The sequence below is a fragment of the Notolepis coatsorum genome (assembly GCF_963971535.1).
Source record: "Notolepis coatsorum genome assembly, chromosome: 17".
Classification (NCBI taxonomy): domain Eukaryota; kingdom Metazoa; phylum Chordata; class Actinopteri; order Aulopiformes; family Paralepididae; genus Notolepis; species Notolepis coatsorum.
Genome location: NC_140181.1, coordinates 64,979,055 through 64,993,106, shown reverse-complemented (window position 1 = coordinate 64,993,106; position 14,052 = coordinate 64,979,055). Strand labels below are relative to the sequence as shown.

Here is a 14,052-nt window from a genome sequence, read left to right as displayed (position 1 = left end):
TATTCGTCTTTCAAAATATAGCGATCAGTCTACTCTTATGTACAAAGTTCCTCTAACACGTTTGGTCCTCCTTTTCTTTATTAATATTTTTTTTTATTCATCACATCAAAATGTTTAAAGTTTTGTAAGTGAATTGAAATACATTAACACTATAGAATAGATACATGTACAATTTTTGGTTTGTAATCTGGACATACTTACTGTAAGCACTGGAGAATATCCACTGCGATAATGCACAGCAACTCTTTACAGTTAAAATATCAAGACCACAGAGACTACTGCACTTAATAACAAAAACAAATGTTGCAATGTTGCTATTCAATATATTAATATTTCCCCCCTTTTTTTATTCACATTAATCTGATGGGGCTTGGTTTCCAATTTAAAATGCGAGAAACAATACAGTCAAAAAGTGACATCTTAGGAAGCGATGAGGAATTGGCTGAAGCAACTATCTCACATTTAACTTTTCATACCAGCAGATTCCAGGGGGGGGGGGGGGATTACACACTTCAGATTCAGATGCTGTCAAGAGCTGCTCTAAAAAAAAAGAAAAAAAGATCTTTATACATTATACTTTATATTTCCGTTCTCATTTCTCTCGCATGACCACAAGGGATATATGGTGACTTAATGGTTGTTTCACTCCAGCTGGATGTGAAATGCACTGTTTTGCAGGAGGGTACTGTTGCAAAAAGGGGTGACGCCTAGGAGTGATGTGGAGGAACCGGGGGGGCTTGGCATGGTAGCAGTGATGTTAACACAACAGTCGGGACAACCTTTAGGATCCTTTGCGTTCCTCCATTAGTGCATTCCCCTGGTCAATGCCAATGAGTGAGGTGAGGGGTTAAGGTTGGAAAAAACATTCTGTGAAGCAGAAGAAAAGAAACAGTCTTAGTCAGTTACATAGCATCTAGACTTTTTTTGCCATCTATTTAGTCATAATGCCAGGGGTTCTCGCCCATCTCTTTGGCAGGCAGACTAATGTTGGAGTCAGAATATTCCCGTGACCCCAACATTTGAAATGCCATCAAAGTTGTGTGTCGTAAATGTGTCTACTCTTGTGAGCCAGCCAACGGCATCTCATAGGTCGTAGACCAGCTATTATTTCCAAAATAAGATATATTATTACTGTCATTTCGGTTTGATTTAAAGAATGGTCAGTTAATTTGATCTGTGTCGCACCGGGAGGCAGTTGTTGAAGCATTTCCACATAAAGCGTTATGAGATAGAGATTATCATTCCCCAAGAGTCACTATGGGCCGTGCAGCACGAGTACTATTTGCAAATATGGTCAGGAATTGTTGCTTGGCAACACTGCATGACCAGATTATGTCCTGTGTGGTTTTGATTGAATTGCCAGGGGTCTGTCCTCCCCAATGTCGGGTCACAGCCGGACCTCGTTACGTTGTGTCAACAGAGCGATGTGGTCACTCCACACTGCTTTTCCTGTCGAGCCAAGAACGTTAGGTTGTACTGCGCCACTGTACCTTTTCCACTCTATAGATGCTTAGAAAAGACCGCATTCTTTAAGGTTTTCTTTGATGATGATGTCTGTCACAGCGTTGAACACAATCTGCACGTTCCGTGTGTCTGTGGCGCAGGTCAAGTGGGAGTAGATCTCCTTTACACCTTTCTTCATGTTCAGGTCCATGAACTGTGTCTTGATGTAGTTGGAGGCGTCGTCATATGTGTTCGGACCTGCACCAAATTAGAGGGGGGCGGGGGGGGGGTTATGGTTTTAAAAGAGCATCAAACTTAGTGTTAAGTGTCCCACCCTCTGTTTCCTTCTCAGCGCCTATATATATATATATATATATATATATATATATATATATATATATATATATATATGTATAGTATACTGTAGGGAGTGAATTTCCCACTGTCCCTCAAAAAATAACCTTGTTAAAAATACCGTCCCTTCAATATTTAGCATGAACGATGTTGCACTAATCAGCTGATATATGTAAATGAAGCTCAAGATATTTAGCGTGACTCATCTTAATTATTTTAGTCTTGATTCATATTAGCCACCATCTATTTTACTCCTTTTCAAATCATATACTGAGGATCTAAGGGGAAGAGATTCTGACCTTCTCCACTGACCATATTCACACAGTGGCCATTTCCTCGTATGTCATGCTCAGGTTGGGATTACTTTCCCGGAACAGGGTGTGAAGGAATCCCAACCTGAGCATGACATGAGAACAAAATGGCTGGCACGTGAATATGGTCGATAGCATTTTTGAGAAGACATTTAGAAGAGAAGATAAGAGGACATTAGAATAGAAGATAAGAGGACATTAGAAGAGTAAAGAGAGGACATGAAAGATTGTCTAGTATTTACTTTGCTTTCTGAGAGATTAAGCTGTGAAGAATAATGCATAATACATAACAACTCTCTTTTGTACACACATTTTCCTATGATAAAACTGGTCTCATATGATCATTCCCCAAGTATGACTGGATTACTGACAGGTGAGCAGCGAGCCACTGTTTCTTTCACTATCAGAGTAGGGGCGGATTTAGGATTGTAGGAGATCCGGGGCTTAGCCCAGATAGGTGCCCTTTATTTAATTTTTTTTTTTTTTTTGGCAGGCTGAATGGTTTGAATTTTTTTTTTTGGCAGGTGGTTTGAATTTTTTTTTTAATTTAATGAACCTGTACGTGCAATTTCCTGCAATATAGAGCCTTCAATCTTGACCAATAAAGCTGCTCTTTTCACTATAAAACTCAGTTAACCATAACGTAGTTATGGTTAGATTTATATATTGGGGGGGGGGGATATATCATATTTTTCATATAATAAAAAAGTGGTGGAGCAAGATCATACCTTTGCTCCCCCAAGTTCAATAGTGGGAGAGCAGAGATGCTCCGAATGCTCTTATGGCCAGGCGTCTATGATTCACTGATACAAAGTAAAATAGTGCAGTGCAATAAAATAGTTAGTAAAATAGAATAAAATAATGCAATAGTGCATTGCAATAAAATAGTTATCATCGTATTTTTTCGGGAGGCCGGTAAGGAGTGCATTACAGTAGTCGAGTTGGCTTGAGATAAAGGCATGGATCTGGTTTTCAGCGTCCTTTTGATTTATAAATGGCCGTACTTTAGCTATGTTTCTAAGGTGGAAGAATTAAGTTTTTGTCAACTTGTTGATTGTGATTTAAAGCTTAGGTCTGAGTCTACCATAACACCAAGACTTAACTCACTCAAATACAGTTAGCAGCTGGATAGACCACAGATGGAAATTAGCCTCTGCTAAATCTGGTGCAAACATATTTTCATGTAACAATGATGAATTGTATAAAAATAAATAAAACGTTTTTTCTTTTTTTTTTATAAATAGATTCGGGGCTTTTCAGAATACATTCGGGGCTTGAGCCCAAGTAGCCACCCCCTAGCCCCGCCCCAGCGTATTTATTCTCTCATACTCTTAAGAGCACTGACCAGGCCTCCAACCTGAAATCATCACCCTGGACATCAATTAGGCAGCAACTGCAAGACCTTGGCTTTTTATCACACAATGCGCAGCAGGAGGCATAATTCATGAAACATGCAAACACTTTGACCGCAATTTGTCCTTACAGACACCCTAGCTCGATGCATCTCAGATGTCTTATAGCAGGCAGCGTCAGATGGACTCACCATCGTAGTCTGGGAAGCAGATGTTCAGGGGGACCTTCTTGATCTTATCCACGAACAGATCCTTCTTGTTGAGGAAGAGTACGATGGAGGTCTTCATGAAGAATCTGTGGTTGCAGATACTGTTGAATAGATGGAGGGACTCGTGCATGCGGTTCTACAACAGTCGAGAGGAACAGAGTTGGTTTGCTGGCATTTCATTATTTTATACTGTACATATGATATATAATTGTCATATATATCGATCATTGTTATATAGGATCCTTTCTCTGCCATCTTACCACTTCATCATCCTCTACGAGCACCATGTCATATGCACTGAGGGCTCCGCAAAAGATAATGCAGGTCACACCCTCGAAACAATGGATCCACTTCTTTCTCTCTGACCTCTGGCCACCCACGTCAAACATCCTAGTTATCAGGGAAGAGCCAAAGCAAAGTCAGCCGATTCCTATTCACGGTTAACTAGTGTCACAAATTTGCAACATGCACTGTGGTGACTAACCTGAAGTGCAGCTCTTTGCAGGAGAACTGTTCTTCGATGATACCAGTTGTCTTGACTCGAGATCGCAGCACGTCCTGCTCAGTGGGCAACCAGTTCGGCGTGGTGATCCTTTCGAATTCACTAAGGTAGCTGCAGATGACAAAGTGGAAAAACACATGGTATTCAGGATTCAGACCTGAAATCTCTCCTTTTATTTGATCCTTTCAGCACAAGGGTGACCGTCCTTTTTTACTTTCTTTATCTAACTTGTAAAGTTAGACGTTAGCTCTTTTTCCCCGCTTTTTTCATCTTGTGAATGTGTATCCACTATCCAGGTCTCAATTCCAGTAAGCTTAATAAGGTGTATGTAGTTGTTGACTCACTAGCCAGCAGAGTCATTGAGCTGGTACTCAGCAGCTCTGTCGAATGCGGCCTGAATGCCACTGTCTTTCCACAGCTTCTTGATGACATCGGACACTTCAACGGGCATGGTGCCTTCCTCAATGGAGTCTGACAAGTTTTGCAGCTTCTGAGCATCTTCCTGTAGCCACACACACACACACACACATACAGGATACAAAGAAACCATCAGCACTCTCAAGGGATTTGTACTACTTAAAGGTGCTATAGATAACATCTGGCCACTAGATGTCACACTAGAGCACCAGCATGTCCAATCAGGTGCATTCCATGTGGGGAAATGAGAAGTAGGGAGGGGCTACATGCAGGCAACATATAAACAAACGGAATTTTGGACCCACCAACATCTTTTAAATGATACATTCATTAATCAATATTTTTGGGAGGAAAGCAATACTTTTATTCTGCACCTTTCTAAAAGCTGTCTAAAGGATGTTTATTTTTTATTATTATAATTTTTATTTATTTATAATTACTCTACATAAAAATACAAATAAAATGTGGAGTCCATGTCTAATACAATGTATATATTTTTTGTGTGATACCAGACCTGTGCAGATGTTGAACCAAAATCGATGGACAGCATCTCCATGCCTCTGACGATAGCCAGAGCAGACTGCAGGATGTTGCCGAAGATGACGGCTCTGAACTCCATTTGTTCCTCTTTTGTATAACCTCCTTGATGGAGAATCCTTTTCACAGAAGAGAAAGAGGTTGAGGTAAGGATAGATAAAAGGTCAAATCCAGTGCAAAGCTTTTGTCATTCTTCATCCATGTTCAACTGAATGAACAGGAAGGAACCTGTTAATCATATCACTAACTGATCATGCTACAGTCACATCTGGGAAATAGTTAATTGTTAAAATAATTGATTTTGTATTTCAGTTCAAATTACTTGCTATATTTTTGTGCCAGGATCAAGTACAGTGATATTTAAAGAACCATGCAGTCTTCTTGACATGTGGGTTCCAAGTCATTCTTGCCTTGATGCTAATACAAAAATCAAGGTACCCTTATCTTTTCATAATCTTTTCACTGTAGATTTACCACTGCCATTGGCTTCCAGTGTATCAGAAAATGTGTCTTAAACAACACATAAACTGAATAAAGTCACCAGATTTAATTAAAATGCCAAAAAAATATCAAAGATTATGAAAAAAGATTTTTGTATCAAGGCAAAAATGACTGGTATGGTTCTTTGAAGTCAGTCGTCTGTGTATTGCTGATCACAGCTAATATCAGATATCCATACATACACTATTCACAGTGCCACCCGGTGGTATGTTTCTAACCCTGTTCATCTCTCACGGCCAACATTTGCACTGTGCATAAAGGCAAGTGCTGACAAATGAGTGCAAGCGGATGTCTGTGCTGTTAACCTTTGTGCTACACTTCACTGCAAAGCAAAATGGACAGAGATGTGGGGGCATTTTGCCTGATATAATCTGTATCCTGTTCCAGTTTTTGAGGGATTTTCAAATGGTTTGTAATTGATTGATTGATTGATTGAAAATGTTATTAACAGATCGCAGAATGGGTACAATACAGTACAGCTCAATATTAGACCTATCTCAAACCCTGCCCTCTTTTCTTGATCCTCCAATGACAACTGTCGCTTGCCTCGGACAAACAAAGCTTGTCCGAGGCAAGAGACCGTTGTGATTGGAGGATCAAGAAAAGAGGGCAGGGTTTGAGATAGGTCTATTGTTAAGGGGATGCAGACCAGAGAAAGACTTTCGTCTTGTTTACATCAGGGTCCCCCATTTTCAATTCATCATAACATATATGACACACGACATACAGATAGACAGTACTGCTACATCTATACATTTATGACATACCAGATTTGCAAATACAGTACTGTTTGTGATACAAAAAGAGTCTAAAAAAATAGAGTATACATTTGACGTAGAAACTGTACATTGGAGGAGGTGGGGGGGGGGGGGACTGTACATTGTAATTACTCACCAATGATGACATGGTGTTTAACAAATAACATATTCATTCTTTCATCACTTAATGCAGTCTGTTTTAAGTGTGTTTGTCATTTTTACTTACTTCATTTGTTTTACAATGGTGCTTTTCCCTGACTCACCAGCGCCTGAAAGGGAAACACATTCATATTAACATTAGTAATCACTATGTATTGCTTCGACATGCCTTTGAGTAGAGACACATTGCGTAACCCGGAGCAAACCACAGAATGTAATTCCAGATAATACAATCAATTCAAAGAGAATGTTCCCAACACCAAGAAGACGCGTATGACTCGATAAACATGCCTTTCTAACATGATTACAATGTAAGTGACCCAATTGGATTTGCAGGACTTTAAGTGCCGATATTGCCGGCGACAGGAAAGCCTGTAAGGAGATCATGGACACCAGGGGACATCACTGACTGTCAGCCAGGCCAAGCCCAGAGGGAATTCCCATACCATGGGGCAACCAAAGATGGACGTCCGGCACTAGCTAGGCCCACTGAGCTCTGTCAAAAGACTAATTAGTTGAGCCTGCGGTAAGTCCATCCTGTGGCCTAAAACGGCTCAACCTAGCAGTGAAGAAGTGAACCAATCAACATGTTTTGTTTAACCACCTTTTTTTATTTGTAAAATAGAGTTTGATTCATTCTAATCTGGAAATATAATTGTTTGTCATATTGGTGGTGATTTGCTTTATTGTGATCCCAGGCTTTAGCCCACCTTTAGTTTTACCTCTACATGTAGCATTACTGTATGTAGGTCTGCTCAGGGTCACTGACGGGATTATTGGGGTCACAGTGTGACAGTATAGGATTTGTTTTCATTCGCCGACTATAGCCACAGAGTTCTGATGATTCAGATTGCCTTCATACTCTGATCCACATCTGTCTCATACTTCCTTTTCGCCCATCTGTTCGGTCAGTTTTCTGATATTCTCTTAGCCTTGACCGTTGCATTGAATGTGAATCTCTTAGCCAACTTCTAATTGTACTTTTTACACATCACCTTGATGGGAGAAATCTTTGTGGTGGGGGGGTATTATTTCTGCAGCTTCCCAAGAGGTAAACAGGTTTGATATAGCAGAGTTGTACAGATATGATGGTGATTGTCAGGTGGCTTCTGTGCAGGTTCTCTCCTATTGTATTTCATCAAAGCCCACAGAGTGGAACTCTGCTCCAGGGTTGACAGATGTACGATAATTATCATATTTGTATATATTATAAATATAAATATATTTCATATTTATGCCTATTTGTTCTCTTATGACTTGCAAACAATAGTTTTCCTGAAAAAAAAAATGTTTCAGCCTCTGGGACGATAATTGAACATTTCCCATCTGGCAACACTGCACTGCTCCGTTTTTCAGATCCAGTACATCCTCTAGTCTGTGGTTCAAAACCAGTTACATCTGTTCTGTGGTTCAGATCCAGTACATAATCTGCTCTGTGTTTCAGATCCAGTTACATCTGCTCTGTAGTACTATGATTATCTCTTATACAATACTTAATTATCTCTTATACTTATTATGATTGATGTTGGCTTACAACATTTACATGCATCTAATGGAGGGCAAATGTACAATGTTTTGTTTGGTAGGCTACTGTATCATAGCCATGAAAATACGTTACTTTTGGGTGAAATAATTGACTGGGATCCCATTTTTGTGGTAGTTGTTTTCTGTTCACTGCGACATTGTTCATCTCCTCATATTTCTTTTATTTTTGTTAATCCAATAAATATTAATTGGTGAGAAAACCAACCATACTTTACTTTTTTAGAAAGGTATGTAATACAGTCAATACTATTACCAGTAGGCATAATTTGAGATGTCATAAGGATATAAAAGCACAGAAGATATTAGGGCTTCTTTGAGTGTGTACTGTATGTAAAACCGGCTTATCCTGCATGAGTATTGATCGTTCCATTGTACCAAGTCTTGGATTCCTGGAACTGAATACATTTTTTGATTAAAAGATTTGACGGGCTGTTAGACTGTTGCAAATAAAACGTGTTCATGACAAATGTATCTCCAGGGCTTGCAATGCACAGTAACGGCTGTCTAATGCAACAAAAGCAGACAGCTACCATTTGCTTATCCTAACAGCATCCAGTGGGACTAAGTTAAAATTGCTCACTGGTGTTATGAATAATGAATAATTATCTATCAGAGTGAAGGAACCACAGAAGACCTTACCAGATCCAGCCCAGTGGATCTGGGCTAAACCACTTAGCTAAGCGGCTTGGCGTTTCATAGCCACTGTACCTTGATTCATTTTAACCAAAGACTGATCTTTTAAGTACCAGTGTCCTTACAATAATTCCTCCAATAGACATAGTTCCAATAGACAAGTAACTATTTATTCCTGAATCTAAGAGATCGGCGAGGAAATTAAGTAAGCACTAAAAAAAAATGTATAACCGTTTGTTAATTAAAAAACCAAATGCCACAGTCTCTATTTGTATTCCAAAAGTTTAACCTCAAGTTCCAGTGGTCAGTCTTCTTTTCTCTTTTTTAAATCTTGACTTTGCAACTTCAAAAATCATGATGGGGACTAAATCTGTATGCCTACCTGTGCAGTAAGTGTACTATCTAGGCCTGATATTCTGCTCAACCATTGGATACAAAATTCTATTCACAATGTTTTCTAGTTGGAAATTATTGGAGTTATAGTTTGGAGTTATACAGAATCAAATCAAATGTATTTGTAAGGCCCGACAACACACGTTAATGTCCCCATGGGCCGGACACGTCTTCTTTAAACAAGTCAAGAAGAAACATCACAATAAATCAAGAACAAAACAAAAACACCATAAATAAATGAATGCAACACTCCCAGACATACCCCCTGCGAAGGTAAGGAAAAACTCACTAAAAACCTAGCAATAGGGGGGGAAAGCAGTTACAGTTATTCAGATAGCCTAGAGAGGACTTAGCAGTTTGGGTGTAGATAGGACAGTTGGTAATCTGAACTTCATCTTAAAATCTCTGTTGCTCATCAACTTAAATCCCTCTCCTCTCTCCCTCTCTGCTCCCCTCTCTCACTATAATGCCTTTTCACTTTCCTATCCCCTTAGTTACACAGGCTTGGACTGCCATCTCATCTGTCATCTGTCAAGTCTTATAGATAGAACATTTATCAGCAATGTCTCTCAATCCCCCTGAGAATCCTTCACTTCTGACTAAGCAGTGAGCAGATGTGCCACTGCAGGTTTTGGCACCTGCTAAGATCCAACGCTTCAGTGTCCTGAGAAACACAAAGTGCATTGACCCAAGGAGCTAGTCTACTCATTCTCCCCTTGGTTACAACGGTCTCGATTCGGTTCTTTCTTCTGCTACGCAATAAGTAGTCTGGCTCTCAACACAACTCACACTGTTACGTGAAACTGTTGTTTTGAGTCTACCTTTTCAACAAACCAAACCTTTTTTATTGCCCTTCAGCTAGACGTGGCATCCTCGAGTGGCCCTATGCTGTAACGTTGAAGACTCTCTCTGCAGGCCCTTAGTCCAAATTGCTCATTTCGCAGTTTGAGGTTGAATCTCGGTCCAGAGGTAGATGTTACTAACCAGATGTTACTTGGTTTAGACGCACTGATGACCCAAAGGTCCCTGCTCTAGCCAACTCCAGTGTCCTCCTACCCTACGTGTGGTTCCACTTACCAAGCAGTAATAGCTTGACAGTCTTAGCATCCTTATCGGCATCCACCTGGAGTTGCTTTTCCAACTCCTTGGACTTTTGATCCTCGGCACTGCCTCCGGCTCCCATGACTTCTTCCTCCAAATCAAGATCCTCGAGATAGGAAATTTTGACGGCTCTTCTGTCTGCTGCAAACAAAGAAATGGGAGGCAGTACTAATCGTGCTGCAAAGTGCTTTCTGAGCGGAAGGGGATTGAGGAGGGAGGTGCAGGTTTCGTGGCCTCTGATGATCAGCTGGACACAACTCAAGGGTCAAGTCGATAGAGCACTCTGGTCACTTCCAAGATCCACCCTCTAATTCCCTCTGCTTAAACCCCTTTCTTAGGAGGGCCTTCTTCCTGATTGGCCAAGCAATCCAATTAGCCTAATAAGGACAGTAGTGAAGGTTGTAAAGGAGGGGAAAAAAGAAAAGGACAAATCAAACACTTCCATTCTCTAAAATCAAACGCTTCCCAGACACATTTTGGCACATTGGGGTCACAGGAATAAATGTACTATAGAGTACTCATGTGGTTCGTACTTCGTAATGTCAATATTTTTATTGAGTGGCTCTCACATGGGGGTTTATGGATAACTGTGTGTGTGTGTGTGTGTGTGTGTATGTGTGTGTGTGTGTGTGTGTGTGGGTAGGATAGATACTGGTGCGTACTGTGATACAGTATCATGGGAGAAGACTTAACATTTCCAACAGAAGGAAGTTCTTGTCTGCTTCTCTTCCCCTGAACACAGAGTATATTCTTCAGCTCTTAGTAGCCGTTCGATCACGTGGACGAGGGCAGAGAGGAAAAGCATTAAGGTCTGGTAAACGCCTTAGCGCTTAAGGCGTTTAAATCCCAGGTGGTGAGGTAGAGGCTAAAAACAGCAACAGTCACTGCAGCCCTACTGCTGAGTGGCCATTGAAACATCGACGGGATCAAACTGTGTGAACATCAATCAATCCCCGTTAGTGCAATTGACTCTATAATAGGGTTCAACATAAATGGGGAAAAAAGAAAAGCTCTCCAATATTCATCCTGATTTGATTACAGTTTGTGAGAGACGTATCTGTGGCTTTATGCAAGTGTGTTGTGTGGTAGGATCGGAAGTGATGATCTTTGGACAACGCAGGACAATCTCCTAGGGGTTAGGGATGGAGGTCAGTGGGCCTTGTGTTAAGGACTATTATCTTTCCACCTGCGTCGAACTGGCACAACATAATGAGTTACATTGGGTTGCTAAATACCCAGTCTTGATATGGTTTTTATTGCATGAACAGTGTTTACAGGGCTTTCATTCTGTCTATTATAATCTGTTGGATAGTGTACCTTTTTATATGACATTGATTACACTAGTGGTGCAAGCAAAACTTATTTATTAAATGAAACATGCTAAATTATTTTGGTTAAGAGACATGATCCTTCTATTTCAGTTCTGTATTTCTGCTTTTAAGTTTTGGTTTAGTAGACTGTTATGTTTCTTTTGGACAGACAAAAGTCTTTGGTTAGAAAGAAAGTATGCGCAAGAATAATGTGCAGATGTTTGTTGAAAGCCATATATTCACTGAACACCATTTGAAGTGAGGCAGAGACAATCACTTCATGCAAGTAACCAGTAGCTTGAAATGACAACACATGCTCCAGTGATAGATCTTCTGAATACAACCAATCTGACTCAACTTGAAGTGAAGATATGCAAAACCGAAGATGAAATCGTATAAATTTGTTTCCAAGGCCTGGTGATTTTATTGATTATTCTTGGTCTGGCAGATAGGTGTACTGTACTGACCTTGACACCAGGATTTCTCTCAATGTATTATGTATATATATTATAATTTTTTTTATTTTTATACTTACAGTAGAGATGTGTCCCCCACTGCTTTCCATACACTCAGCCAAGTGCAGGCAACACAGGCAGACAATATTTCCAGTAAACAGATTTGTACTGTACTGTGTGTCTGTCCACCTGCCGGAGTGAGCAGCCCACAGATCTGCTGCCAGGGGATATATTAAGGTGCAGTCATTCATACAATATATGATGATGTATATTTTATAATACAAATATATATTATATTTTATTATAACTTAACTGGATTAAAATCATGACCAAAAAAATATATATAATATTTTTTTTATAAGTGTATACGTTTTGTATATAAAACTATGAAACTCTTTTGAAACCTTTTGTTTTTGCTAAATGATGTACTGAATTATGTTTATTTTTATTTTATTTTAATTATATTTTTTATTAATAATGTAATGTAAAAAGGGTAGGCAATTATAAGCCTCGGCTTCAGCCTACACCTTTTCAGTCATTTTATTTTATTTTTTTAAATAGATTTCCTACTACTGTACATTGCTTTGTAAAAGAAGACCGAAATAAAATCATTCATTCATTCATTCAATAATAAAGTGGAGTCAGGTTATAAGCAGGGTTGAAAATGTATAATTTTCTATTTGTTTGCAAACCTTGGGTGAGAACATTGGCACAGACAGGCAACTTGGAGTCAAAGGTTGGTTTCATTCTAATTGGAGTGCTTAGTTTTTTAATTGAGCTGAGGACACTTTTATCTGGCGGTGCCAGTCACTCTAAATGGGCTGGGCACAGACTGCCAGTGTTTGCATTCTTATCAACCAATCAGTTACTTTGGGTCATTTGGAACGTCACAACTTATTTTTGTCAGGGTGGAAGAGGATGGGAACGTTTCTCTTTGCTATAGGCAGGCCTCAGGTCTGTAAACACACCCCTTTCAACCGGGAGGAAGTCCTTCTGTCAGCCTTCACATTTAAAGTAGTGGGAAAATCACCATCTTGTAAAACTTTTTTTGTCTCTGAATAAAAGCTTTGAATACATAATAGGCCAATGTACCGTACCGTAGAGCTGAAAACATGTGGAAACAATTTGATTAAATCTGGTCTTTAATTGGCCAAAAGCTTTTAAATGCTTGCCTAAATTTGAATGCCATATGTGAGTAACTTTCTGTTGTTTCTGTATGTGTTTAGACTGCGGAGATGATGTCACACCTTGCCTTGCCCCCTCGTTCAAACCACCCTATTACCATTTAAACTGTATGATCACTCACCAAAAAAATATATATATATTATATATATATATTGGCGTGAAGCATTCTTGGCGTTAGACAACTGTAGTCCAATTTGCTTGCTCCATGTAGTACAGCCCTCCAAAACGGCTGTGCCACGGCACAAAGGAAGGGGTGAACTCACACTGTTACAGGACTATAGCACTAAGATGCTTGATATAAATTCATATCAAATTAATAAATTGTCTTTATCCATAGAAGATGACATATCATATGACATAACCATTACTGCAGGGCAAAATAATAACCCTTGAACCACATTTGCCTAATGTTAACTGGGGGGGGGGGGGGGGTGGCCACTCATACAGTCTATTGACATTTGAGCGCAAGCAGGGTTGACAAGAGCTTGTGTCTGTGCTTCAGCCAGACAGACAGGCCGTCCCAGAGGCAGTCCAATGACGTCAGGGTCAAATAGGCTCAGGGCGTAGCTAGAGGATTGACAGACAGGGACTTTAAAGGGGAACTATGCTGAAATTTAAGAAGTAATTCATACATGTTGTTCCTGTGGTCTAAGACCAGTGAATGTGAACCACTCTCAAATACAAAAACTAGAGTGCTAAAACTCAAACTTATTAAATAAAGTCTGTGTTGGAGATGTTTTGATTATAAGGTACATTTTCTGTTCATGAACTGAGAACACTATTGAATATAGAATTTATAGAATAAAGCTCATTTGAGTATAACAACTGTCTTCCATTCATTGTCAATGGAACAGTTCCAGACTTTATACTTGATGACATCACAAGTG

General features: G+C 39.6%; 1 protein-coding gene across 1 annotated transcript; it reads right to left on the bottom strand.

Moving 5' to 3' along the window:
* Positions 1-1,510: 1,510 nt before the first annotated feature.
* On the bottom strand, positions 1,511-10,297 carry gnat2 (guanine nucleotide binding protein (G protein), alpha transducing activity polypeptide 2; the record flags this gene model as incomplete). The annotated part of the gene is made up of 8 exons (XM_084333306.1): positions 1,511-1,701; positions 3,652-3,805; positions 3,930-4,059; positions 4,154-4,282; positions 4,516-4,673; positions 5,103-5,244; positions 6,611-6,653; positions 10,192-10,297. 8 exons carry the CDS (start codon positions 10,295-10,297, stop codon positions 1,511-1,513), a joined length of 1,053 nt encoding a protein of 350 aa, XP_084189432.1.
* Between the last annotated feature and the right edge of the window lie 3,755 nt (positions 10,298-14,052).